At 38.8% G+C, this 23,476-nt stretch overlaps 1 protein-coding gene and 1 pseudogene across 29 annotated transcripts in view; one reads left to right on the top strand and one right to left on the bottom strand.

Annotated features, from left to right (window-relative positions):
* DST (dystonin) overlaps positions 1-16,191 on the top strand; it is a 479,832-nt gene extending 463,641 nt beyond the window's left edge. For 10 of the 29 annotated variants that reach the window (XM_072734513.1, XM_072734460.1, XM_072734481.1 and 7 more), the window contains 11 exons: positions 1,302-1,465; positions 2,452-2,614; positions 3,905-4,059; positions 4,223-4,297; positions 5,180-5,197; positions 7,372-7,489; positions 8,827-8,898; positions 9,811-10,010; positions 10,447-10,557; positions 13,968-14,091; positions 14,936-16,191. In XM_072734513.1, coding sequence (XP_072590614.1) covers positions 1,302-1,465; positions 2,452-2,614; positions 3,905-4,059; positions 4,223-4,297; positions 5,180-5,197; positions 7,372-7,489; positions 8,827-8,898; positions 9,811-10,010; positions 10,447-10,557; positions 13,968-14,091; positions 14,936-15,198 — 1,463 coding nt within the window. In that variant the 3' untranslated portion in view covers positions 15,199-16,191. The remainder of the gene's footprint in view (positions 1-1,301; positions 1,466-2,451; positions 2,615-3,904; positions 4,060-4,222; positions 4,298-5,179; positions 5,198-7,371; positions 7,490-8,826; positions 8,899-9,810; positions 10,011-10,446; positions 10,558-13,967; positions 14,092-14,935) is intronic. The other 19 variants (XM_025991085.2, XM_072734492.1, XM_072734610.1 and 16 more) reach the window with 7 other exon arrangements.
* A 2,223-nt stretch (positions 16,192-18,414) lies between these two features.
* On the bottom strand, positions 18,415-19,319 carry LOC112914248 (chloride intracellular channel protein 1 pseudogene; annotated as a pseudogene).
* Positions 19,320-23,476: the final 4,157 nt, after the last annotated feature.

The following is a 23,476-nucleotide window of genomic DNA, read 5'->3' as shown; positions in this document are numbered from 1 at the left end:
ACCATGACCTGGTTAAAGTTCATGATCTAACTAACTGTTCATTAGTGACCAGCACTCTGATAGATTGTGCCCATGTTCATATAATTTCAGGCTCTATTTACTTCTCGGGCTACCTTGACTTTTTGACATTAAAAACAATAATAGCTGGCTTGGAAAAGACTTAAAAGAAGCAAAATTTATATCTGAATAGTGGTACTTTATGTATTTCTGAATAATTTTTTTTTCTGATTTAAAAAAATGATTTCAGATCTTTTGTAGTTGCTGTATTGCACTGGGGGGCAAAGGTAACAAAGTGGTTAAGAACTCTGGAGTCAGACTTCTTGGCTATCATCACTGCTTACCAACTGGGAAATACCACTGAGACAAGTTACTTAAACTCTCTCTGGGCCTCAATTTACACATCTGTAAAGGGGATAATTATAACTTCATTGGATTCTGTTGAGGATTAAATGAGCTAATGTGTATGAAGTGCTTAGCGTACTTCCTGGCAGGCAGGTAAATGCTCAGTAAAGATTAGCTCTTGGTATTTTTGTAAAGCCTCATAGGAGTGAGGAGCTCTGGGCAAATCCCAGCTTGGACACTCACTTCCTATATGACTGTAGGCCAGTAGTTTTTCTAGGCCTCATTTAATCATTTGTTTAGACAAGGAAAATGCACTGAGATGATTGTTCTGTGACGTTATAGAAACTTGTGAAAAATAGCCAGAAAAGGAGAAAACGTTAGTAAGGCAATAAATTGGGGTATGATACTATGCACAGGAAACATGCAATCTATGAAGAATGGATGAAAGCTGGGTTCATACACATACGTCTGTGTTTAATCAGAATTTGTGAAGTATTTTGCTGTGACTCTAATAAATGGCCCGTGTGTCCTGCCCTCACCTGCCCTCCTTCCAGCCTTCTTTTCTAAGAAGGGCTGTTGGGTTTGTGGAGCTGATACTAAGATAAGTCTCACTGCCTGGGGAGATTTCTCTTATCATGCCTTAACAAAAGAGAGGATTACAAAGTACTTCATTGTCATTGAAATGGCATGGATTTTAAGCTAGAAAATATTTTAAACATAATTTTATAAAGAGAGCTTTCCAGTATTTAAATGCCTCAACAGGATATGTTTCTCTATTTTATATGAAGAGTATGTGATGCTTGGAAGGTAAAACAGACTTGGACATTATGTATCAGCTAAATAAGATATATCTAAATAATTAAGTTGGTTCAGTCTTAGCTAGGAATAATAAAGGCCAAACCTTAACATATTTCAGAGCCCTGGAAACTGCTCTCCTAACTAAAGTTGTATTTTAACAGGAAAACGCTTTCCAGCATCAAGCTTATATCCCTCTGGATCACAGACACAAATCGAAACCAAGAATCCCAGGGTCAACTTACTGGTGAGCAAATGGCAGCAAGTTTGGCTCCTTGCATTGGAAAGGAGGAGGAAGCTTAATGACGCCTTGGACAGACTGGAAGAGGTTAGAAAACTCATAAATTCAGCACCCTCGATATATGGGATATGGGTTTAGGGAATCAATAAAGAAAAAACTACAGTTGACCCCTTGACAATGTGGGGGTTAGGGATGCCAACATCCTCCCACTACACACACACCACAAAGCCAAAAATCCACATATAGCTTTTGACTCCCCCAAAACTTAACCACTTAATAACCTACAGTTGCCAGAAACCTTACCATCTTACCAATAATGAGCAGTTAACACAAATTTTGTATATGTGTTGTATACTGTATTCTTATAATAAAGTAAGCTAGAGAAAAGGAAATATTACTAAGAAAATCACAGGAAGAGACAATATATCTTTTTTTGTTTCATAAAAAACCTGCATGTAAGTAGACTCACACAGTCCAAACTCATGTTGTTCAAGAGTCAACTATAGTAACTTTTAACATCATCAGAAGCCGACTCCTTAAGAAAAGATCCAGCTGGACATGAGTTTGCTTGGTATGACCTGGGAAATAGAACCATTGATAATTCAGGTATTTTCATTATATATATCCTGTGATCTGACTGAGATTTAGAAGTTTCAGATTCTGAAACTGGAAGATTTTTAGAAGTCTAGAGAGGGTAGAATGGCAAATAGCAGAGAGAAAGCAGAGACAAGTGCTGTGCCACTGGGCCTGCTGTCTGCTGGGCATAGAACTCACCAGGAGTGTCCCTTTGGGGCAGTCCACCTTTGTTACATTGGCACTGTTAGAAATTTTCAGTTTGACTTTTTGAGGAGTTTCATTTGTTTCTTTTATTTGAAAAAAAAAAAAAACCAGCAACAGTAGTGAAATCACAGGGAAAATGTTACTGTGTTTCCCTTTGCAAGATCAGAACTTTTTTTTTTGAAGTGGGAAAGATCTGTGAATTTTCTGGAAGGTCATTAAAAACGTTTTTTTGTATAAAGTATAAGATATCATCAGAGCACTGTATTAACCAAAATACCTTTTGTCCTTTCCAGCTGAGGGAATTTGCTAACTTTGATTTTGATATCTGGCGCAAAAAATACATGAGATGGATGAATCATAAGAAATCTCGAGTGATGGACTTCTTCAGGAGAATTGATAAAGATCAGGATGGGAAAATAACCCGACAAGAATTTATTGATGGAATTCTTTCCTCAAGTAAGTCCCAGGAGAGGTGACAACAAATGATGTCATTTTTAAAGAAAAACACAGTTTAAACTTATGTTACTGATAAAGCATTTCCTTTAAACTTGGCTGTGAAGACGTCACTGCCGTCAATGAAGTGTGTCCTTGGTGGAATTCATGGTTTTGGGGTCAGGCATACTTCGTCCTTGTATAGCCACAGTTAGTATATTCCTTGCTACACTGCAGCTGCGTCCTCATTAGTATAATAAAGTTAATAATATGTGATTCTGAGATTGTTTTGTCTGACATATAATGGGAAATCAATAAATTCAAGTCAGTCTCTTCCTTTTTTGTTCTAATTAACATCTGATCATTATCATTAGTGGGAAATCAAAACCCTATAAAAATTCTTAAGGTATGTGTCACCTTGTTAGACAAGTTAATCACATGGACAGGATTTCTCTGGCAGAGGTTACTGGAAGTAAGTCTTAAAGTAAATTTAATATAATCGTACGAATGTATGTATGAATTCACATATATAAAATTCATATATTCCTTAAGTAAAGTGGTAGTTGAACCATATGATATTTGCTAATTTTAAACAATTTCAACCAAAAAAAAAAAAAAACAATTTCAAATGATCCACCTTGGCAGTAATTAAAGATAGGTCCCATATATGTGGTTTTATTTGTTATGATGTAAATCAGCTCTTGAAAGGATTTTAATATAGTTGATGACCCTGATAGTTTAACTGGCTACCTTAAGATAAAAAATCATACAATTAGCAAATTATACCATTTACTTTTCTTTAAGATTAAATCTTTTTATAAAATGTTATTGTAAATAGCAGGTCTTAAAAACTTTCACTGGGAAGATAATATGGCTTATGCTGATAGTATCTTAATTATCATTTATTTGTGGAATCTAAATACAGAGTTAGACTTACTGAGAGTAGAAGAGTGGTTGCTGGGGGCTGGGAAGTAGGAAACATGGAGAGCCCCATAGAGGGGTACAAACTTTAAGCTGTACAATGAGTAAGGTCTGAGGATCTAGAGTATAACATGGTGGCTGTAGTTGATAGCACTGTATTGTGTAATTGACATTTTCTGAGTAGAACTTAAATGTTGAAAAAAAAAAAGATAAATATGTGAGGTGGTGATGTGCTCATTAACTTGATGGGAGGACTCCTTTCACAACACGTACCAGGATCTGATCATCACGATGTATACCTCTCAGCATCTGACAGTTTTATTTATCAGTTATACGTAAGTAATGCCACTTAGTATTATTCTGAAAACTTAACCATTACTTTGAAAATTTTAGAGTTTCCAACCAGCCGCCTGGAAATGAGCGCAGTTGCCGACATCTTCGACCGAGACGGCGATGGATATATTGACTACTATGAATTTGTAGCAGCCCTCCACCCTAATAAAGATGCATATAAACCCGTCACAGATGCGGACAAAATCGAAGATGAGGTACTCCTTATCCCCCGCTGCCTGCAGCAGCAGCAGTGTGCGCTGCCAAGATACCGTGCTCCATTTTATTTACTTCCACTTTGAGTTGTTGTGTCCAGGTTTTTACGGACTGAGTGATGTAATGTTAACAGGAAAGTGACATTTCATCATTGTTTTTTGGCAGGTGACAAGGCAGGTGGCGAAGTGTAAATGTGCAAAACGATTTCAAGTTGAACAGATTGGAGATAACAAATACAGGGTGAGTTTTCAAGATTAACTGTTGAGTTCTCTTGAAGGATAAAAATGGAAATTTGTATACAATTTGATCTGCATTGCTTTCCAGGAATGCTAATTATTTATTTTTTACCTCACATCACAATAGAATGTTCTATGAAATTCCAACTTTTGTCTTTTTAAATTATGTAGAGATAGCCTGCATTTTGTAAATTAGGACATGTCTTTGACACGTGCATTACTTTGAGGAGAAAAGCACATCTCACATACTCAGGTTGCTTCCTGTGTCTTATAATACATTTTATTATGATTACAGGTAAGTTTTCATATTTCTGATAAAAAAGCTATTCCAAGCCAGAAGCACGAAGTTAAAAATGTTGAATCATTTTTAGAAATACAAAAAAGAGGCAGTGTTTTCCATTCGTGCAGTTGTTTTTTCCTTTTATTCAAAATCTCAAAAACTCAGTTCCCCTTCTTCAAAATGGTTATTTCAACAACCAGTGGGACTTTGTCACTCTTCTTCTTTTTCTCTTTTTTGGAATATCTCTTACATGTAGTAGCTAGATAGGAAATGTGCTGAGTTTCCCTAATACAGTATGTTACTTACAAGTCAAATTTTTTTAACTTTGATTTTTTTATTTCCATATTGAAAAATATTCATCAACATATTTGAATTTCTGACCTAAATTTGAAACCCAAAGATTTAAAAAAAAAAAACTTTTATGGAAAATTTTCTGATTATATGGCTTGAAGTTTGGACAGGTGGGTACCTGCACATCTCTAACCTAGATACTATATCCAGGAGTCCAGAGTGTGACAGATTGTATGTGTGTGTTCTAGAGTCATATAGAAAGTTTCCTATTGAACTAATTGTGTCTTTCTTCCATTTTTTATTTTGTTTTATCAGTTCTTCCTGGGAAATCAGGTATAAACCAGTGGAATGTATTCTCAAGTTCCCAATGATTTTTTTTTTTAACTTTAATTCATAGTCATTAAAGCTTGCCATGGCCAATCTTTCCCATGCTGTTGCCCTAGCTACTACATTGTTGGTTGGCGTGGTGTTTCTGTAAACGCTGTAAGGGTCCTTGATCCAGGATTCCTTTTTGCCGTGTGTCTCAGATGAGGACATTACTTTTAAGCAAACCAGATAATAAATTGTAGCTTGACTGCTCACAGTGTTACAAATGCAATTTTTAGTTCCAGTTTGTAATAATACTGTTAGCATATATTTAATGCAAATACTTACTGGAACACAGATTTGATTCTGCATACATCTCTATGATGTGTTTAACCATTTAGGTAAAAAAAACAAAACAAAACATTGAGATCATAGGGTCTACAAGTAGCTGGAGAAGGATCAGGATTGGGCAGTGACATGGGAAGACAGAGTAGTGAGAACTCTCCCTGGCTCTCAGCCACAAGTAATGTGCTCTCTCCAAAGAGGGATTGTCCATTTGTCCTAAATCAATGATTCTGTGATTTCTTGTCTCACAATTTGGCTGTTAGGAAAACTAGGGAAATTCCTAAGGCGATGTTAGTTGTCTAGAGAATACCCTCTCAAAATCAAAATTTAAATCATATTTGTTAGAATTGAAATATCTCTACAAAATACTAACATCATTTCCTTAAAACTTTTGCTTTAAACATAATCTTGGACCGCAAGTATCTGGTCTAATTATCTGGTTTCTTAAGGGTAATTTTCTTTAAATCCCCTCCTTTTCCTTTGCTTATTAGCAGCACCAAATTTTTTCTAACAAAATAAATATATATTTTGATTTAAAAATTTTAATTTATATTTCAGGAACCAGGTCAATCATAGGAAAGTTTAAATCTCAAGGCTTGAAAATGGACTTAGAAATAGCAATATAAAAGAGATGCTGTAAAACACATGAGTTCCCGCCGGTCCATTTAACATGCTTTCCAGGTCCTTTTGAGTTTCAGGGTCTGGAATGGTTGGCTTTGCTTTAGGGTTCTTTTCCTGAAACTCAGTGTTAAAGCATATTGAAAAGTGGCATATTGTTTCTCCTTAAAATAAAGCCTTCTGCTTATCCAGATGAACCCAGACAATAGTCAAAGTCACAATTGTATCTCACCTGCCTTTAAAAGAAGCTATTTATGTTTACCTGACTGTTCACTGTGCTGTGGTATCTGTTGGGTTGGCAACCATGAAATTTGGTATGGTGATTTTTACAAGCTGAACACAAGCCTATTAGAAATGATTTAAAAGTTTAAAATTATTTCTCATGGGCTTTCAAAATAAATCTTATGATTAGAAACTATGTAGTCTACACATTTATTCAGGACTTGGAGAATTTGTAGCATATCCAAGTAATTTGGAGATCCATTGAACGAGTAAAAACAGCTTGTTAGTGTCAGTAATTATGATACAAACAGCTTTAAGCCTTTTAGATTTGAAAGCTGTATCATTAATAAGGTGTCACTAGCTGTTCTAATATCACAGTAATCCTAAATGACACATTAATCCAGCCTTTAACAAATTGGTTTACTAGACCATTAGTGTTGCAGAAATTTTAGTTGACTGTGAAATTTTTTATTGGTCATGTTCACATACTACCTTATCTCTTTTAAGTCAAAACTGCTCTTAGAGAAAATGAAATGAATTTATGGAGATTTCTCTCACAGATTTCAGTGGAAAACAATTTTAGTTTTTAGAAGAAGTTTTAATGAAGAAGAATCAGAGTTTATTAAATTTTCTTTAGAATTTTATTTTGTGTAAGCCCTGGGCTAGTGGGCCAATGCTTATTTTCACTTCTGTGTTTCATTTCTAGAAACATTTTTCAGTTACTGCCTTACTAATGTTGTTTCTATCATAAAGAAAAATCATTTCTTGAACAAAGCTTCAGTATTATACCTGATAACCTTTGTTAGCTTTTTTCAAACTGTTTCCTTTGAGCTAAATCAGCATGCAGCAGTCTAACGCAGATCATCTCAAATCCCCTTTTCTGAGATTTTACTAATCGCTGTGAACTAAAGCAAGAAATTTAAGTTGGTTGCTTAAGCTACTGCAGATTGCACATCGCCCTTTCACATAGACTTGCTGTTGACGATTAGAGGTTCTTTCTTCCTTCGTCTTCACAGTTTGGAGACTCTCAGCAACTGCGACTTGTTCGGATCCTACGAAGCACTGTAATGGTTCGTGTTGGAGGTGGATGGATGGCACTTGATGAGTTCTTAGTGAAAAATGATCCTTGCAGGGGTAAGGAGATGCTATGTCAAGATAATAACACCATTAAAGTATATCCATTTTGTATTATTTTCCAGCATCAAAAACATGCTGGGTATAATTTTGGTCATTTATCTACAATAATGAATGTTTCACATTGGTCCCTGTCAGCCTGGAGTTCCTAGAGAACTTGTGGCAGTCATGTAAACCATGTTCTTCTCATTTTTTTTCCTTACATCTTTTAGATAAATATGAGACTGATAGGCAGGAAATACTAGAATCAATTTTTTTTTAAGGAAATGCTTCCATCGACAATTTTCAGAATGAGTAATTACACCAACTATGGAAAGGATTTCATCTGTCATTACATAGCAAAGTACAGTGAAGGGAGAGTGAGGTGAAGGAGACTGAACATGCTGGACAGTTGAAGTTTAAAAGTGAAAGTTTTTCAAATTGGCAGGAGGTAGCACAGAAACTAATACCTAAAAATTTTGAAAGTGATCAACTACTAACTTGACTCTTATTTCAAAGCTATAGATTAGCATATTAAAAATGTACACATATGATACTATAGCTCACTTTATATCCACCAGCCAAAGAGTCCTTGATTATCTTGTAATCTTCATTTTTCAGATCCTAAAGTCGATTGTGGAATTCTTTACTGATTGACCTCACAAGTGGTCATTTGATTGCAGTTGCTAGTTAGGTCCCATTTACTTTTAATAGGCCCATTTTTCTTCAAAAAAAAAAAAAGCAAACTAACATTTTTGTGATTTTCTTCAACCTGTGAACTCATCTCATTCCTCTTAAACAAACAATAGCAAATATCTGTGCTGATAACTGTTTTTGGCTACCAAGTTGGCAGCTGGGGTTCCTCCTGTGAGGCCTCTTTGTTACTGTAGTCCTGGCATCTGAGCACAGGTACATCCGAGTGAGTTCCTGTGCAGTGAGCAGGCCACTCTGCTAAGGGCACCCTGGATTGTCATAAGACCTACTCAGTAGCTCTGCTCTCTGCAAGTCATTGATGCATCCATGGAAGGGATAAAATCACAAAAACTCCCTTTATTAATATTTTGAAAATAATGCAGCCTCAAGTAATGTAGTTCCCCTCATGAAACAGCAATTAGAATGTGTAGTGTCCTGTTGAGTTGCTTAGAAAAGTTAGCGTGACCGTGGCCAAGTCTTCCAAGTACATTTTTCTTACTGAGTCAAATCTTTGAGTGCTTCTTTTCCTGATGCAACTTTTCTTCTAAAATGTGTGCTAAAAGCCGGATCTGAGCACCCCTTGCATATTCAACTACTGTACTTTGTTTCTTCTCTTGCTAACAGTATTCTTTAATGTGATTGGTATCCTGTGTCATTTTTTCTAGTTCATCATCATGGGAGTAAAATGTTACGTTCGGAATCAAACTCTTCAATTACTACTACTCAGCCTACTATAGGTTGGCAACCCCTCTCTTTGCCTCTCCTCTCTTGCCTTTTCTCTTTCCTACTTTGACATTCTTGCTTTAATCATTTGTTTTAAGATAACACGCTTCATCCATCGCGTATGGCTTAACTCATATCCAACTGAGCTGGTGCTTCCAAATTTAAATTCTGAAACGTTGGCACACTTGCGGTGTGTCGTAAACATAGGTGTTCTATAAGTGATCAAGCACATGCTAACACGTTGCTCATCGGGTTCTCGTGGAGCGTCCTCCATGTGCATATGTGTTCGTATGAGCGTCGCATCACCGATTAGCTCATATCCTTGAGTCTGGTGTTCGTTGTTGCATGTTGGTTAAACCGAGTTTTTCAAGGCATAAAATAAAATTACTGGTTGCCTCATTTAAGTGAAAAACCTGAGGGTTTTATATGTTGTCATCATGATTAACAAGCCATCTCTCGTTCTGTGTAATCCTATTATTTAACTCCAGTGTTTAAATACTGGCCTTCTCCTTACCTCAGTAGTACATGCAAAAACCACAGTCCCTGCCTTACTGGCTTGTCTTCTCAGTGTGGGGAGGGGGTGATGGACCATGTGGGCATCAGTAGCTGGTGGATTAACAGTATTTTAGCATGAGCTTGCCATTTTCATGCTGACTCCTTCTTTAATAGTGGTTATTCTTGCTGGTGTCTAGTGTTAGAATAAACACTTTTTTTTTCTTTCCCAAACTCACTTGTATCCAAAAGGAATGCATTGCAAAAGAATGCATTTAACTTTTTGTTATGCTGCGTTGGAGTTGGCATGGCAAAAAGATGTTCTTGAAATCCTCAACATGATCTGTGGTGCCAGGTGGTGGTTTTTCCTATGAATGACAGAGCACCTCTTTCTTCCCCTCCTCTTTTGTGTGTGCGCGCATCACATAATCCAGCTAAAGGAAGGACAAATATGGAACTCCGGGAGAAGTTCATTCTAGCAGATGGTGCCAGTCAAGGGATGGCTGCCTTCCGACCCCGGGGCCGAAGATCACGGCCGTCATCACGAGGAGCTTCACCCAACCGATCAACTTCTGTATCCAGTCAGGCTGGCCAGGCAGCCTCTCCACAGGTCCCCACCACCAGCACACCCAAGGTAGGACTCACATAGGAAGTGTTGTCCTTCTCCCGTGCAGTCACTGTCTTTAATATACTTTTGAATGTTTTAGGACCCTAGAAATTATGGGGCCAGTCGTCTCCATTTGTATCTCTTCTCTCAGTAAGACAAATGAAGGATTTGCATACATGTGTGTGCATATTATATATGGAGGCCCATGTGGAGACTTGTGGCCCATATGGAGAGTATCTATATAGGCACTTTAGTTACCTTTCAGAGTATGTCTTTTTTTTCCTCTTTAAATAAAGTTTTATTTATTTGTTTTTTGGTGTATATGATTTGCCATCAAATCTTTCCATTTATTTTTATTATTATCATTCTTACTGTGAAATGTTACTCTTTGCTGTGAATATCTTTCTGTGGTTTGTTTTTTATCTACTGTCCTTTACATTTGATTTGCCATTGTTTCATACAGATTCTCCATCCTTTAACACGCAATTATGGTAAACCATGGTTGACAAACAGCAAAATGTCAACTCCTTGTAAACCAGCAGAGTGCTCAGACTTTTCCGTGCCATCTGCAGAGGTATCGTAAGGCCTCAGATTCTAGTCTAACAGTCTTCTTTAATTGACACTCTCAAGCACTAACATTGCTTCACCCCTCTCTTAATACACATACTTTTGATTAATACTGTGTCTTTTTATAGACTTCTGTAAGATAAGTATCAACTCAGCATTTCTGGAAAGACATGAGTGAGGGCTTCGTGTAGAAAAGACAGTTTGTAGCTCTTTGAATGGTGTCAGCTGAACATAGTCCAACATAGTCACACTTGCAGGGCCTGTGTATCTCATTTTTCTTTCTGTTCTCTTACTCATACTTAATTTTACTTTTTCCTCTTGTGAGAAAAGTAAAATTATACATAAGGAGATTATATTCAGACCTAAGTAAAGTTTCTTTTAAAGCTCCTGGTTATGCTCATGCTTTTAGACATAATGTGAGCAAGAAATGTAACAATCCCCCATTTAAGGGAGAGTGAAAGACACTGTCATTTGCAAGAGAATCACTTACACTAAAGAATGCTTATAAAGTGCCCTTCATGAGCACAGACCTTCCGAATGTTTGTTACTTTTATTTCTGCCCAAGAACACTGGGTGGGTAAGACATAAGCCTTTTGGTTATCAGTGCTGTGGTTTGGAGGCGGAGGTATGCAAAAAGTTACCTGGCTTTTTCAATAGGTATGTGTCCATTAGATTTTAATGATTACTATTTAAGTATGCTCCAGCTTTTTAACATGGCATAGTTTATGGGGATAAGATAGTTAGGTCATATAAAATTTGCCAAGTTAGCTCATCTACAGTAGATACAGATCATCTACAGTAACTGAAAGTCAATCAAATATATTTGAAAGAAAGTTCTCTAAAATGACACACATAGGTATCAAATAATCATATGATTAGAATCACAATAAGGAGGAGGGGGAAATGTCCCTAAACAACTTGTCTTGAAATGAAGGATTTCAGGTTGAAGGCCAGGACCCTTTTATGAAAGTGCTATAGTACCTTTAAAAAGCCCTTTATGCTTTTCAAAAACACTTTCTAATCTATTATTTAATCCTCACATGAATAATAAGAAGTAAACAGAATGTTTCATTACTTTCATGACTCAGATGGAAATGATGCAGATATCGTTGCTGGCAGTGATAGAATCAAGGCAGAAACAACCCCCTCAGTTGTTCCTCCTTCCTCCTTCCCTGACCCCTCATGCCCACCCCCTCCCGCAGGTGGGAGGAGCTAGTATCATAGGTTGTTCTCCTTCCTCCTTCCCTGACCCCTCATGTCCACCCCCTCCCGCAGGTGGGAGGAGCTAGTATCATAGGTTATCTAGAGACATCTGTCAACTAAGGATGGATCTGTTGTAGAAAACTGAGAAGTTTTTTTTTTTTTACTTTTTAATTGAAATTCAGTTTAATTAACACATACTGTATTATTAGTTTCAGAGGTAGAATTCAGTGATTCATTAGTTGCGTACGACACCCAGCACTCATCACATCACGTGCTCTCCTTAACACCGGTCACTGTTACCCCATCTCCCTGCCCACCTCCCTTCCAGTGACCCTCAGTTTGTTTCCTATGTTTAAGCATCTTTTATGATTTGCCTCCCTCTCTGATTTTGTCTTGTTTTATTTTTCCTTCTCTTCCCCTAATGAAAACCAAGAATAGTTTAAGGAGCCTCAAGCAACATGTGTTTTTTAAATTTTGGGGACTATGCTGCTATGTTAGTTCAGATTTTTGAAAAGCATAGTCCCTCCCAGATTAGAGCTAAATTATGTTATTTTAACTACTATAAAATTTATGTTTATTTCAAATAGCCTCATCAGACAAAAGAGCCAAACAGAGAAAACAATAGGATACTTCTATGGAGGGCTCTGTAAGAGAACTTAGGTAGGGTTTGTGACAATAAAATAAAAACAATAAGGGCTTTATGAGAAGAATGATTTGGTTCTTACATGGCAATGAATTCTAACACCTTAAATGATATATTTGATAATTTGAGGGTCCTCACTGTTTTCTTGAATTGTTAAGATACTTCCAAAGTTAGGAATTTAACTAAATCAGAGCAGCCAGATCTTGGGCAATTCACTGTCCTCCTCAGGTCCTCATCTTTCACATATGGAAAAAAGTTGTGATTAGGTAGGTGAGTGTAAAGATTGGGCAGCCCTTGTGGCTCAGTGGTTTAGCGCCGCCTTCGGCCCAGGGCATGATCCTGGGGACCCGGGATCAAGTCCCACGTCGGGCTCCCTGCAAAGAGCCTGCTTCTCCCTCTGCCTGTGTCTCTGCCTCTCTCTTTCTCCCTCTGTGTCTCTTATGAATACATAAATCTTAAAAAAAATAAAGATTATCCTTACCTGTGTGAAAATTTTATAGTTATACAAATCACATATAAATTCCGTCCTTAAATTGTATGTATAGAATACATATGTAAATTAATTTCAGACATTACATTGATATTAAATTGCAACTCTGATGTATCAAAAAGGTCTTACGTATGCTTTATTAGACATTTACAACTTACGAGAGAAAAAAAACTAATTTAAAACACACACACACACACACACACACACATAATGTGCACCGATTCATTTCCTCCAAACAGTTCCCTATGAGTTCATTGAAGCAAAATTCATATCCCTTGTACTTCTTGGGAGTCTTATTTTTTTAACTTTGGGAGAATTTTCAGAATGTTGTAGTGATCTGGAAAAAATGTAGTCATTTTAGACTTATAATAAAATCTCATAGTTGTGATTACTTTAGGCATTCTCAATGAGCTTCTATGTGAATTTTTAAAGGGTTTTCCCTAATCATCATCTCTATGTCTCATAGAGACACATGTCTATGTCTCATAGAGAAAGACCGCAGAAGGTATCAGAAGTAGGTACAGTGGCATGGTACCAAGTTATAAAATGTCACTATGTGTTTTTTGGAGTTACGTTTGTTTAATGATGACTGCTTAGGCATTATTTGCTTATTGTTCTAATTCTCTCTGCTCGTTTCTGCCTGGTTCCCTAAAAGCTTTGGAGGCAACAGACTATCCAAGCACAACTTTTCAGAGTCCCCTGCTCTCTATACCGTGCAGTCCCCATTTATCTGGCAGTACTGTCCTATCTCTGTAATACTCGAAGACAGCCTTGAAGATACTAATATGCTCATGGTTTAATTTGCCTTTTTTTTTCTCCTCTTGCTATCATTTGGGGATCTCTATTTTTGTGTGTTCTCTTCAGCATGAATTCCTTTTGAATTCAGGGAAAGAAAAAGAAATGAGGAAAGCGATCAGTAAGATCCCATACCACTTAATCAAAAAGCCACCCCCCCCCCCCGCCTGCTCCCCCTCCTGAAGAGGGCCAGTGGAGGGTTTCCACCCATCTGTAATGTGGTGTCAGTGGCAGATCATCCAACAGGAGCAATTTCTTGATGTGTCCTTTCACTGATTAAATACAGGGTACACCAATCCAAGGAAGCAAGCTTCGACTCCCAGGCTATTTATCAGGGAAAGGCTTCCACTCTGGGGATGACAGTGGCTTGATAACTACCGCAGCCGCCAGAGTCCGAACACAGTTTGCTGGTGAGTGTGGAATGGGGTCTTTCTTTAACGGCTTTTGCAGTGTGATCTGGAGGCTAAAGTCCCTGCTGTTCTTCATTGGGGCTGAAATAACAAATCGATGATGCTATATTCTTTTGAAATGACACCTAGCCCAGTCTTCCAGCTAAGGTAGGGGATAAACGAGTCATGAGGACAAGGGACAGGAATGTCCTTTCTGGAAAGTACCGAAGAAAGATGAACATGAGAAAAACCACAGCAGTGTCCTGTCCTTTCATGCTGGAAGGTTTTGGCTCTCCTGCCTGCTTAGAACTTGCCTTAGGCTCTACCTCGGGTGGTTGGAAAAACCCAACCATCCTGGGCCTTACACCTGTGCTTCTCCTATTTCTTCACAGAAGAGTGAACCCAGTCCCTGGGGTTCTGGGCTCAGCAAGCCTGAAAAGTATCTTTCAAGTTTCAAGTCTTACTTTTAAATTCCTATGTGCTTTGAATTACTTATCACCTAAGAGTTGTCTCCATATGGGTGCCGCACACATCCCTGGGTACACATGTTAGACTTTGGAAAGCATAATCTTATATAGGTATATTCCTCATATCTGTCTATAGTCAGTGGAATCCTGTTTTCAGCGACTAAGTCCAAACGTACCTTTAGTTTGTAAACCTAGCTTTTTGTTTATGACATCTACTTAGAGTGAGGCTGCCTACCCTAGCAGGATGGAGAAAGGCCACGCATCCACAGGTGTCCGCTGAGTGCTACTAGGTGACAGGAAAGATTGTTGAGATTAAAGGTGGCGTTAGGTTTCAAGAATGTGTCACAAATGGACCCGGTAATAATAAAGGGCGCTTCGACTCTGTCTTCTCTCCTCAGATCCCAAGAAGACTCCCAGCCGACCAGGAAGCCGAGCCGGAAGCAAAGCTGGCAGTAGGGCCAGCAGCCGCCGAGGCAGCGATGCATCAGACTTTGACATTTCAGAAATCCAGTCTGTGTGCTCAGACGTGGAGACTGTCCCCCCGACACACAGGCCTACACCCCGAGCAGGTTCTCGGCCATCCACAGCCAAGCCTTCCAAAATCCCCACACCCCAGAGGAAATCACCGGCCAGCAAATTGGACAAGTCCTCAAAGAGATAGTGCAATTGGTTCCAGCACGGCCCTTCCTTGAGCATTTATTATTTAAGTTTGAAAGATGTAAAATATGATGTAGAAATTATTGTGAAATAATTGCAAGAAGTGAGTTTAAAATTCTGCAGATGGCCTTATTTGTGTATTTGTCTTTTTATTTTATCTGTATAATTTTTTTGTCAGATATTCTGGGGTGAAAGTCACATGATACGTGAGGGGAAGAGAGTTTAACATGCACTAACATTTCTGCACTGTAACGTGGGGGGCACACACTCAAATCCATGACTGTACCTACAGGTAAGTCCACCTCCTCACTGACAGCCACACACTACAGCCGCAGCTAATGTGATGGATACCTCATGACATCTTGCTTTTGTAGAAACTCTGAAAAGCCAAAAGACACACATATGGGATATATTTTGAAGTGATTTAAATGTAAACTAAAAGACAGCAGACTGCACGTCCACACAGTTCTTTACGCAGTGTCTGATCAAGAACTCACAGGAAGGTACTCTAAGCACTTGCCAGTGCCATGATATTCAAGAACCTTGCAGCATTTCTGTGCCATGGCTTCACATGAGGCCAGAGGCATCCTGGACATTAGACCTATTATACTGTAAGAATATAATTATAAAGTGCATTCATATAAATGTGAGGTTTTCTTTTGCTTGAGTGGACAGTAGCACCTGTATCATTGAACTCATTTTGTATCAAAGCAATTTTGCTTGCAGAAAGCTATGAAATAAAACACGTCCCTTAACTACATTGCTATGGAATTAATTTTTTCCCCAGGGAAAATCCGTGTATTTTTTTATGAGCAATATCAATTTGGAGTGACCAAAAGATACTTAAAAAATGGGTTTATTTTGATTTCTCATCTGAAATAATCATGTTCTGGTATTATATCTATATTTAATAAATATATACATTTTAATTTATTATGTATACTCACATACTATAGAAAGATATTAGTATGCATTTAATAAAACATATTCACTTGAACATATGGAATACCTGATTATTTAAAGAACTTTTTCTATCATTTGTTTTTAATAAAGGTTGTATGTCTGATGTATTTTTACTAATAGCATGACAGTAACTTTGGGAAACATCAAAATGCAGGGATAGATCATAAATATGTAATAAAAATGACATCAACAAATACCTAATATTCTACAAATATTTTTAGTAACAACTGTGTACCAGCCAGTGTATTACCCAGAGGGTGTAGGTTCCTTGCCATCATACAAGGGGGAAACAGTTAATAAATTAATAAACACATGAGCAAATCACTAAAAAAAAAAAAAAAAAAACATGAACTAAAACCAGGAGATATTTGATATGGTGGCTACTTCTATTATTAAGGTAATAACAGTGATCTTCTTCTGACCTATATGCATTTAAAAATCAAATGATCAAATTTCCCTAAATAGAAAAATGGCATCAAATATAATTAGAAGTGGGACGCTGGGGATCCCTGGGTGGCTCTGCAGTTTAGCGCCTGCCTTTGGCCCAGAGTGCAATCCTGGAGTCCTGGAATCGGGTCCCACGTCAGGCTCCCACATGGAGCCTCCTTCTCCCTCTGCCTGTGTCTCTGCCTCTCTCTCTCTCTCTCTTTCTCTCTCTCTCTCCCTTCTATCTATCATGAATAAATAAATAAATCTTTATTTAAAAAAAAAAAAAAGATGTAGGATGCCTAGGTGGCTCAGTTACGTGGGCAACACTCGATTTTGGCTCAGGTCAGATTTTAGGGTCCTGGGATCGAACCCCTGTGTCAGGCTCCACACTTAGTTGGGAGTCAGCTTCTTTCTCTCCCTCTACCTCTACCTTCCCCCCACCTATGTGCACTCTCTCTCTCTAAAATAAACCTCTAAAATACATAGATAATTAGAAGAACAGCAGATTGTTATTTTGGACATGACGGGTCATGACTTTTCCCGTAACTAAATTTGTTTCAACAAAAGGCAGTGGTGGTGTTCAGGCTCAAGGGAATAGTATTATGTTTTCCCTGCTTGGCCTATTTTCATGAAGGCCAATAGTGAAGAGCCTGGAGACTACATGGACAGAAATCATTATTATTTTAAAGATTTTATTTATTCATGAGAAACATAAAGGAGAAAGAGGAGACATAGGCAGAGGGAGAAGCAGGCTCCATGCAGGGAGCCTGACGTGGGATTCGATCCCAGGTCTCCATAATCACACCTTGGGCTGAAGGCGGCGCTAAACCGCTGAGCCACCAGGGCTGCCCATACATGGACAGAAATTAGGTACCACTTTTAAGTGATAGTAATTCCTTTTTTTTTTTTTTTTTTCAAAGCATGGGTCTCAGGTGAGAGAGCCCTTGATGGAAAGGGTAATTCTACCTAATAGATCATATGTTATAATTCATGCATTTGATTATTAACATACCATCTGAGAAAGTAGTTGAAATGGTTATTCCTTTGGTGCTTTGAGATGATCACATTTCCACTTCAAAGAAATTTAAGGGAATGATTTTATCTCAGCCTCTTTGAATGCCACCCCTGTTAGAGTAGAGACCTTGGGTTTTTTTTTCTTTTCTTTTTTTTTTTTTTTTTAGTAGTTTAATAAGCTTTTGAAGAAAAAGATCAGTGATTTAAGATATTTCAGAGAATTCTTAAGGAACTACTCCTAGTTATCAGTAGTTGCCCTCGCAGGGAGCTTTTCAGACTTTGATGCCGGATACTTGTTTGCTCTCCAACTAATCCTTGAGCCCCAGGCTGATTTCTAAAGAGTCCTCCCACATAAGCTTGAGGGCATGCAGCAGACAACCCTCTTCCCCAACCCACACTCCTTCCTTTTCCTTTTCTTTTGTTTTCTTCTTTCTTTTTCTTTAAAAAATAGGGCCTTGAAATGAATCTCAACTCTAAAAACCTTAAAGTTTGGTTCTGTTAAAATATAAACGAATTTTTATTAAAAATGTTAGGAGTTTATTGGAACAAAAATCTATAGGAATCAGGCAGCACCAAAACCGGGAGTGGTTGGGTATGTGCTCCACTGACAGGAGGAGCTCAGGGGAAGACACTCAGAGAGTAAGCAGAAGCAATGTAAGAAAATTACTGTTTGGCTATTGCTTAAGGCCTACTTGGCTATTTGTGATTGGTTGTCCTTGGTATTTTGATTTTTTTTTATTTCCAATCTGTATGTTATTATTGAAATACACTGTCCTATCCGCACCACCCCACAATAAAAATCTTACCTAGATTCCCCATCAGCCCCTCCAGCCCCCCAGCCAGCCCTGTACAAGCGCTTCAGGATTCTCTGCCCACAGGCCATTTTGAAGTGTGTCCTTTGGGTAGCCACGTGAAAACCAGCTGGTGCCTTTGTGGAGAAAATGGAGAGGAGAGACGGAGCCTCAGGAGGGTCTTACTTGAGGGCCTTGGCCACTTGCTCATAAGCCAGCTCGATCTCCTCATCATCTGGACAGGTGGAGGCAAACTCTTCCCGAGCATAGGCATTATGCAAGTACTGATGCACTCCGCGGAACACCTCTGGGATGGAGAATCCCCTGTATTTCTTACACACCACCTGTACTATGTGGAGTTTTGGCAAGAGGTTGCAGTCAGCCAGAGTGAGCTCATTGCCATCCAGAAACTTCCTCTGCGAGATGCCCTCATTCTCAGCACTGGTCTCATCCACTTCTTCTGGGAGGGGGGCTGTCAAGTAATTGTCTAAAACTTTCAAGGCTTTCAGGAGCTCCTTCTCCAGACTATCATTGAGTGCCGGGTTTGAATTCTTCATGTAAGGAGAAAATTTGGCAAATATGTCCAGCCCAGCTGTGTTGGATTCAGGGTTCAGAGCTGCCAGCTTGGGATACCTGGGAGGGCACAGCACTGCCTCCAGAAACTCCTCAATGTTGTTGGTGTCTGTGTGCACTTCAGGGCCGTACGGAAGGAATAGGAGCTGCCCTCCTGGGCACAGCTTCTGTACTGTCTCGGTCCACCTCTTGGTGTCAACAGTGGTTACGTTGAAGGTGACTCCTTTGAGCCCCAGTACCAGGAACAGTCTCTGGGAGAAGGGGCAGTTCCCAATCTTGGCCCCATCACTGCCGGCCGTCACGAACAGTTCAACCTGAGGTTGTTCTTCAGCCATGGTTGCGACGGGGACCAGGAAGCGGCCGGCGCTGGGAGAACTCGGTATTTTGATTTTTAACATTGAGGAATTTACAGGCTTAGGTTTTGGTTTGCTAAGGTAGGCCACCAAGGCTTTAGAGTCACTTCAGTCAAATGGCCTCCTTGTTTAATTAATATAATAATTCTGAAGCATTAGGGAATCATGGAGTAGAGTTTTTTGTCTTAAAAATCAAAACTATCAGTCATGTAATGTTTGCTACCTTCTTTTCAAATAATGAAACATCTCTTTGATGTCAGGGCATGGGCCTGGCCAAATCTCAGATCTGGTTCTTTCTGCGAGAAATGCTGGTGGAAGGGCTTTGGATGGGGCCTTGATGGCCCCCAGGGAGTCACCTGTAAAGAAGAAAGGATGAGAAACTGGGAAAGGATCTTGTTCCCCCCCTTTTTTTTTTCAATCATTTCAAAATTTGCTTTAAATGTTTACAAGAAGCAGAACCAATGAGGTGTGGTGATTTACTCCTTTTCTGACAAGGTGCTTTGAAGTTCATGTGCTTTATTGTCAGGTAAGTGATCTGATAACCACCCAACAGTATATGCATGCGTGTGTGTGTGTGTGTGTGTGTGTGTGTGTGTGTGTGTCTAGCTAATAACACTGCCACTTAGCTGTGAACTTGCCTTTGGGGTCCCACAAAGGAGGCAAGGACAGATACTTTGTCTTTTGGTATTTTACTAAGTTCCCTTCAGTTGTCATAGGGGTTGACTTGATGGTTACCAAAATCCACTGGGAAGAGAATGGAGTCCTGGGTGACTTGTTTGTGCAATAGTTCATATGACTATTTAAAATCTGACTTAACCTACTGAATTGTACAACTTTGGTTGATTTTATATAATTTCAGAGTCTATGGATATGTTACATATCTGGGTGAAGGAAAACAAAAATACGGAATCTTTCATTCTGCCTCTAATGTGCTAAGAATATATGCAAAGCAAAATATGTTCAAAGGAATTTTATATTAGTTTACACACACTTCTGTTATACTCCATTATTTGAAATTAAAGACTGCATAAGATATGAGAATAAACTGGAGGGACGCCTGGGTGGCTCAAAGGTTGAGCATCTGCCTTCAGCCCAGGGCATGATCCTGGGGTCCTGGGATCAAGTCCCTGCATCGGGCTCCCCATAGGGAGTCTGCTTCTCGCTCTGCCTCTGTCTCTGCCTCTCTCTCTGTGTCTCTCATGAATAAATAAATTAAAAATCTTAAAAAAAAATAAACTGGAGATTAAGAAGCTTTCAAAAGTTATCCTCAGATAAAACAAGCCATTCTTTTATAATGTTACTAATCTTAAGGTATAACTACTTTTACCTCAGAGCAAAGACTAGGGTATTTATTTCCCACAGCCTTACAGTCTAACTTCTATGCCAGTGGTCTCCAGACCTCTTCAGAAGTATATTTCCACCAATAAAAGTTTTTTGAGCAAATATTTTCAATGTATGCCTATCAATTTCTCCTAAGGTATTTTTTCTTGTATTTTATCATTAGCTAAATTTTCAAGGCTCAACATAATGTTTGAGATTGACCTTTAGCAACATAAGTGTGGGTATATGTACATATTTTAATTAGTCTTGACAGTTTTTTGACCAAATTTTTGTCAAATCTGAGGAGACCCTCCCTAGTGTAACTCATGATGTGGCTGATGAAGGGCTTGTTTTGGAAGCATCATCTCTGTCACTTTCTTGTTTGTTGCACGGTAAGTGTCTTAAATTCATGGTTTCCTTGTAGGGATCCATTTTGTAGATTATTTTATTAAAAGACATAAAATCTGTAAATTTACCCAGCTTGACCTAGATAAACCACAGTCTGCTGTACATGCTGAAAGCAAACTGAGGAGTCTGGGAGCTGTTGAGACTCCCACTCTGTCCTCAGGTCACCTCAGATAGGGATCATAAGAGGACATTGAATGTCACTGGAAGGCAGGCACCAGTGCCAGTCTGTAGTAAATGTTCTTAAAGGTTAATTTCCTCTTCTTCTTTTAGACAAAATGTAATTATAAATAGACATCTTATTTTCCCACATCCTATGCAGTCACCTTGCATACATTCTACTTTGGAGATCACTGTTCTACACTATTTTCTTCTGCTACTACCCAGCCATCTTTTCCACAGGGTAGAAGGATGCTTTAAAGTTCCTTTCCCCTCTGCAACTAGTTATGCAAGGTTGCACACCTTTGCTAGTGGTTATAGTGATTATAGCCCATGTTAGCTATTCAAAAATTCAAGGTTGGGGTGTGGGGGGGAACATATCAATATTCCCAAAGCCACCACAGTTGACTTCTGGCCCTTGTTACCTCTCACCTATCCTGCTACAATCACCACCTGTTTATCTCCTTACTTCCCATGTTTTCTGACATCATCATGTCAGAGGAATTGGGCTCATGGGGAAGGACGTGCCTTTCTGAGGTAAAGAATGATTCAGATGGGACAAGAGAAGTTAAGGGAGTTACCCTGCATTGACACTCCTCTCAGCAAATTAGAAGATACAGTGTCCTGCCTGGGGTTAAGGAATAGGTTATAGGTTAAGGTTTTGGAGTTGAGCAGAGAAGGTTTGAAGTAGGCGAGACCATGGATTTATAGTTACCCTGATCTCCAGGGTGTGACCTAATGTAGGAACAGAGGGGACATAAAGTTAATTGATCCAGTCAGGTTTGACAGGAAGAGCAAACGGTTGGAGCAATGGAAGGAAGCAGAGGGCAAAGGATGGGTTTTACCTGAGAATCAGGTTTTAGGCTCCCCAGAAGAAAGCAGGCTGTGAGTGGAGTTTGGATCAGGGCAGTAGAAGTATGAATGAACACACAGGAGCAGATGTATGTCCAAGAGTGACTTATATTTGGGGCATTGTCTGAGGGTTGCAAGAATGTGAATTTTGGTGGTCTCAGCATTTTGTTAATTACTCTCAGCTGTCCCACGTATTCACTGATTTTTATTGTGCTTGGAGCAGAATCTGCGTGGAGAAAGCAATAATAGTCACCTCCTGGATTTGAGGAATGGGTGGAAGTTCCTGCCTTTCAGCTGGGATAGGCTGTGCTTCAAAGTCCCAAGTAGGCTAGGGTGTGTATGTGTGTCTAGCTCTGGCTTTTCAAGGCAGAAGTCTCAGGCCTCTGGAGTATAGTATGTTGATAGATACTTATTAGATCTGGCTGTGGGCAAGAGTTAAAAATAGGTTGCCATGAAGACTATATTTTTGAAAGGAGGACAAACCAGGGCAGAAAGATATAACATGGTTATGTTTCTAAGTACTAGCAAACAAAAGTTTGTTCAAAAACAAGCAGTTGTGGAAATATGTTCTGGTCAACAAGTTAGTCACAGTATACCTACTTGGGAATTGACCAGTGAATTCAGGGAAATAGAACAGGTTTTAAGCAATGTCTTCAGATGTAACATATATAACATCTGATCATGGATTAATTTGGAGTTGTTTCTCCTGGGAAAACTTTTGCTTCTTTAGATACCCAATTATACCCATATTGATGCTTTAGTCTTAACATTTGTGTGTCAATTTGGGTTTATAAAGTTTTTAACACAAAAGTGTATCTTATGGAGGTTGCCAACCAGTCACTGAAATAGTGGATAATAGTGCACTTAATGAATTTTTTTTCACTTAATGAATAATTTAAATGAAGCTAGAGGGATGGTTGTTTGTCCAAGCTCACACAGCTAGAAAATGACTGAGTAGATCAATCTTTTCATGCTGAGACCAGTAGTAATTCCACTACACATCACCGTGACATCAGGGCCTACACATTGTTTTCTAAAGATGCTACTTTCATAAGGAAGACATGATCCTGACCTCTCTTAGGAAGCCGCACCACATCTGGGTTTTCCAGAGCAGCAAATTTCATCTTGAGATAATTGGAGTATTGGGAATGTCTTGTGTTCCATAACTAGACTAATTTTCCATTGTTTCATGTCTCATCAAATTATCAAGTTCCAAAATAGTAGCAACCTTTTAAAATTGGTTTGCTGAGTAAGATGGTGTGATTTGAGACAGCTAATATTTAACATCTTTTTCCCCTCCAACCATTACAAGATGTGTAACGAGTTCCCCTGTAAAGTTGACTCATCACTTAGCTACCAGAGTCCTGATTCCTCTTGCTACCAAAAGTATCCTAAATGACTTACTTGAATTAAACTTAAATAT

Source organism: Vulpes vulpes, chromosome 1 (assembly GCF_048418805.1).
Source record: "Vulpes vulpes isolate BD-2025 chromosome 1, VulVul3, whole genome shotgun sequence".
NCBI classification, from domain to species: domain Eukaryota; kingdom Metazoa; phylum Chordata; class Mammalia; order Carnivora; family Canidae; genus Vulpes; species Vulpes vulpes.
The sequence above is the reverse complement of the archived record's forward strand: the minus strand, read 5'-3'. Positions and strand labels throughout refer to the sequence as shown.